General features: G+C 36.2%; 1 protein-coding gene across 1 annotated transcript; it reads left to right on the top strand.

The window, feature by feature from the left end:
- The first annotated feature begins 1,818 nt into the window (after positions 1–1,818).
- LOC132052968 (trans-cinnamate 4-monooxygenase C4H2) lies at positions 1,819–4,801 on the top strand. The gene is made up of 3 exons (XM_059444726.1): positions 1,819–2,682; positions 3,052–3,185; positions 4,008–4,801. Exons 1-3 carry the CDS (start codon positions 1,898–1,900, stop codon positions 4,604–4,606), a joined length of 1,518 nt encoding a protein of 505 aa, XP_059300709.1. The 5' UTR covers positions 1,819–1,897; the 3' UTR covers positions 4,607–4,801.
- Positions 4,802–5,332: the final 531 nt, after the last annotated feature.

Raw genomic sequence — 5,332 nt, 5'->3', positions numbered from 1 at the left:
AGCAGTTCAATTAATCCAATTTATACAGTTAAAGAGGTCATGTATGATATCATATGACCTCGTACCATTATCTCGTTTACCAGAAAAAGAGTAATTTCAGAATATAACAGAACATTGTATTATTTAAATATATTAAAATCAACACTTCTTAAAAAACTCAAATAATGTTACGAAGCTAAACTTGGAGAGAGATTTTTGAAATTTATCTTATGCTTTTAGAAACTGACATAATTCTAGTATTAAAATTTAATTTTTAATTACATCTTATAGTAATGACTATATGATAAGAGGGGTTGCTCGGATTGTAAGCACCTTCCACCTGAAATTCGAAGGTTATGGGTTCAAGTCAGGAGAGCAACTTACAGAATAACTATCTTTTAAGGAATGTAACAATTAGTAGCTACCTTTTATCAATTTACAATTCGTAGCTAGTTTATGGCAAATTCACTATATTTAAGTATATTTGAATACACTGTTCAGTTGTATCCAACCTTATCTGATGTCACGTGCATTTGACTGTATTTAAATACGTGCAACCCTAATTTCTCTGAATACATGTGTATTCAAAATGATTGCATTCCAATGCATAAATACACGACGAGCTGTGTATTTTAGTGTATTTATATATTGATAGATTCTTTTATTTTGGTTGTATTTGAAAGTATTCGAGCTCCGATCAGCAAGGTCGCCACCGGCGTCCAAGGTTGAATATATTCGACTATATTTCAACAAAATTTTAGATGCAAAATTTCAAATAGATCATTCAGACAACACAAACAGTCGAATACATCTAGTTTGCACTCAAAATACAACCAGCCAAATACACTTAGATCTAAGATACAACAACGAGAAAAAGCCATGGATTTCGGTATCGTCAGATCTGAGAAGCGTAATGGCTTCCTTTTTCTTTCGTGTTCGAAGAAATACAAAACATAAAATACACTTAGCTATGAGAAAATCCGGTCAGTTGGCCATGGATTCCGGCCAGAGATAACAATGACGGTGGAGGTAATAACGAAAACAATCTGGAACTCGAGTTTTTCGACGGGTTTCATCAACAAAGGCATCCAGTTGCTTGGATTCGATTTCACTATTGGGTTTCATCAACAAAGACATTCGGTTCCATGGATTATGTTCACTGTTGGGTTTCATCAACAAAGGCATCTAGTCGCCATGAATTCCGTTCGCTGTTGGTGTATGGTACCAACCATTGAGACACAAGTGTTATTCCTATATGTCCCTTTTGAGATTTCTGGTATTTCCCCTTGTAAAGGCTTACTGTTGTAGCGTGAAAAAGACTCAAATGGTGGTGTTGCCATTTGGCCAGAGAGAGGAAAAGGTATTTGACCGGAGAGAGGAATGGAGAGGGAGAGAGGGGGTTGAGGGAGAAGAGAGGGGTGAGGAAGAAATACAAGTCATAAACCTAATGTATTTTTGTATAGCTATGAATGGTAATTGTGGCTGCTAAATATAAATAAATTAAAAGATAATTATTAATAATTACAACCAAGTAATTATCCCCAACATTTTCTTATAAGAATATATGACTATAGGAGATAGAGCCGACTAATAATTCAGTGCCACTCAAAAATTTACTTACCCACTCAATCCAATCTTGGCTTCAAAATTAAATTATTCAACATTAATGGTGAATGCATCTAGTGAATTCTTCACGAGCTCACTCACCAAACCCCCATTCATCTCTCTTTCCTTCACCTAACCGCATCCACCATCCAACAACTTAATGCCGTTACACTTAACTCCGTTAAACTCTCCACCTAACTTCCCAGTTTCCCTCTATAATTATTCACACTTGGCACACTCTTGTATTCAGCAGTACAAAAACAGAACCTTTTCTTTAGTTACCCAAAAAGAACTCATTTCCATTGTCCTAAAAATGGATCTTCTCTTATTGGAGAAGACCTTATTAGGTCTTTTCTTTGCCATTTTAATTGCTATTGTTATCTCTAAATTGCGTAGCAAACGTTTTAAGTTACCCCCAGGTCCAATTCCAGTACCAGTTTTTGGTAATTGGCTTCAAGTTGGTGATGATTTAAACCATAGAAACCTTACTGAATATGCCAAGAAATTTGGTGATTTGTTCTTGCTTAGAATGGGCCAACGTAACTTGGTTGTTGTGTCATCACCAGAATTAGCTAAAGAAGTTTTACACACCCAAGGGGTTGATTTTGGTTCAAGAACAAGAAATGTTGTTTTTGATATCTTTACTGGGAAAGGCCAAGATATGGTTTTTACAGTATATGGTGAACATTGGAGAAAAATGAGGAGAATTATGACTGTACCCTTTTTCACAAACAAGGTTGTGCAACAATATAGGGGTGGTTGGGAGTCTGAGGTGGCAAGTGTGGTTGAGGATGTGAAAAAGAATCCAGAATCTGCTACAAATGGGATTGTTTTAAGGAAGAGATTGCAACTTATGATGTATAATAATATGTTTAGGATTATGTTTGATAGAAGATTTGAGAGTGAAGATGATCCCCTTTTTGTAAAGCTTAAGGCTTTGAATGGTGAGAGGAGTAGATTGGCTCAGAGCTTTGAGTACAATTATGGTGATTTTATCCCTATTTTGAGACCTTTCTTGAGGGGTTATTTGAAGATCTGTAAAGAGGTTAAGGAGAAGAGGTTGAAGCTATTCAAAGACTACTTTGTTGATGAAAGAAAGTAAGTTCACTTTTTTTTTTTTTTTTTTAACCCCTTTATGCTCAATTTGTCGTTTCCCTCATTTTTATTAGTTATTTAATTATAAGGGCATTTGACTAAATCTTGGAATGGTAAAGATCAATTTGAAAAAAGAAGAACTATTTGATCTCTTCTGGAGTGTAGTATTTTGGACCAAATTTGGAGGGATTACTTCTATAGGTTTAAACTTTAATTGTTTTGGCTAATTAAATCTGTTTCAGAATATTTGTCATTTAAAATAAGAATCATGTATGGTTGAGTACTACTTCAAGTGCTTTGAGGTACTAAGGTTAGGTAGCTTGATTATAGACCTTGTGTTTTAGTTTGTAACATTTTTATTGCTTTGCGCAGGAAGCTTGCAAATACGAAGAGCATGGACAGTAATGCTCTAAAATGTGCCATTGATCATATTCTTGATGCTCAACAGAAGGGGGAGATCAATGAGGATAACGTTCTTTACATTGTTGAGAACATCAATGTTGCTGGTATGTTCCAAATTAACATATCTTTAATTCTCTGAATATAATTTGTTCTAGTTTGGTTTAAATGATTTGTAGTATGTTAAATGGTTGAAAAGAACTTCTAGCATTACTTGGTTTGGTGTTCTTATGAGTTCATTTTTGGATGAGAATAACACTACGGATTCGGCAGGACCAAGTAACTCTGGCTCAAATCCTGTATTTGTATTTATAAAAAATCATCTAATATGTGGATATAATCTATTCAGAACTCAGAAAGCGAAAAGAATTGGGTTTCAGAACCCATAAACTAAAAATCTTGGCTCCGCCTCTGGACTAACAACTAACAATTGATAAAAAGTTCCTTAAACTTGTAATATGTGGAGGTATCATTGTTATACGTTAGATGTTATGTTAACATCCTAGTAAAACCTAACGTTTCCCCGATTGTGAACCACATGATTCGAGTGATAGTGATGTTTCTGTGCTACCAAGACTAGTTAGGTACCACAAATCTTCTATTACTGTAAGACGTAAGTCCCAAACCAAGTTAGATACAGGCGGATTCTGTGGGTTTTACTGAACTCATTGCTTTTGGTTCAAAGTGTGCTATGCATTCTGAACTCACTAACGGTAGATCTTGGAATCGCCTCTGGTCCTAAAGTTGTTTTGTTGATTGCATCACTTGTAGTAAGCAACAAGTGAGTTTTGATGCGGTCTAACTTAAAGAGTCACACGTCCTACCATCCAGAACTATTTATGCATGTTTTGGTGTTATATTTGTTCATAAACTTTTTGGCAATTGATTATTAAGCTAATACTAATATGCTTAACATTTGTCATGAGCAGCAATAGAAACAACATTATGGTCAATTGAGTGGGGCATAGCGGAACTAGTCAACCACCCTCACATCCAACAGAAACTGCGTGACGAGATTGATATAGTTCTTGGACCAGGAGTGCAAGTGACTGAGCCAGACACCCACAAGCTTCCATACCTTCAGGCTGTGATCAAGGAGACTCTTCGACTCCGGATGGCAATTCCTCTTTTAGTCCCCCACATGAACCTTCATGATGCAAAGCTTGCTGGATATGATATTCCAGCAGAGAGCAAGATCTTGGTTAACGCTTGGTGGCTAGCTAACAACCCGGCTCACTGGAAGAAACCGGAAGAGTTCAGGCCCGAGAGGTTCTTCGAAGAGGAGAAGCACGTTGAGGCCAATGGCAATGACTTCAGATATCTTCCGTTTGGTGTTGGTAGGAGGAGTTGCCCCGGAATTATCCTTGCATTGCCAATTCTTGGCATAACTTTGGGGCGTTTGGTGCAGAACTTTGAACTGTTGCCTCCTCCAGGGCAGTCGCAGCTCGACACCACAGAGAAAGGTGGACAGTTCAGTCTCCACATTTTGAAGCATTCCACCATTGTGATGAAACCAAGATCTTTCTGAACTTTTTGATCCCGTCAATGATGGGGCTATGAAATTTGATTATTATGATTGTTGTTTGATTGTAAACCTTTAAGTTCGACAGAAAACATTCTTCTTTTTATGTGATATAAAGTCTTCTTGGACTAGATTCATTACTAGATCTACCTATCTGGTGTATTTTCTTGATGCACAATGGTAATTTGGCTTTCTAACCAACCGTGGCACCAAATGACCTGGTATCCATGTCCATTAGAACCCAATTAATTGCATTGTTTTGGGGAAAATTGTCTTTTTCACTGAACTTCTGTTCCACCTACTAATTTCTGCTTATCACATGATATAAAACTCAAATTGAGGGAGAGGCAGCGAGGAGGAAGCTATAATGTTGCACAAAATCATATTAATTATAATAAATTGGAACGAAAATGCATGTTAATTAACTGTGATATTAAAATGCCTGTTAATTAACTGTGATTAAGTGAATTTCATATAAAAGACATGTAACATTGAATACGTGTAAATAGTTGGTGCCCCTGACCCTCCATTTGACCTGGCCTATGAAATTATATTTGGGCATGTTATTTAGAGTTTTCAGATTGTATTTTTTTGAGGAAAGAACATCAATATTCAATACCCACTGCACCCAAAATAATTATTCTTCCATTCTCCCCTTATTTTCATACCCCAAAAATTATTTGTCCTTAGTACTCATTGTAGATCTTGTAGATAATTGTCTCTTTTTTCTTT

This window comes from Lycium ferocissimum, chromosome 4 (genome assembly GCF_029784015.1).
Source record: "Lycium ferocissimum isolate CSIRO_LF1 chromosome 4, AGI_CSIRO_Lferr_CH_V1, whole genome shotgun sequence".
Classification (NCBI taxonomy): Eukaryota; Viridiplantae; Streptophyta; class Magnoliopsida; order Solanales; family Solanaceae; genus Lycium; species Lycium ferocissimum.
The sequence above is the reverse complement of the archived record's forward strand: the minus strand, read 5'-3'. Positions and strand labels throughout refer to the sequence as shown.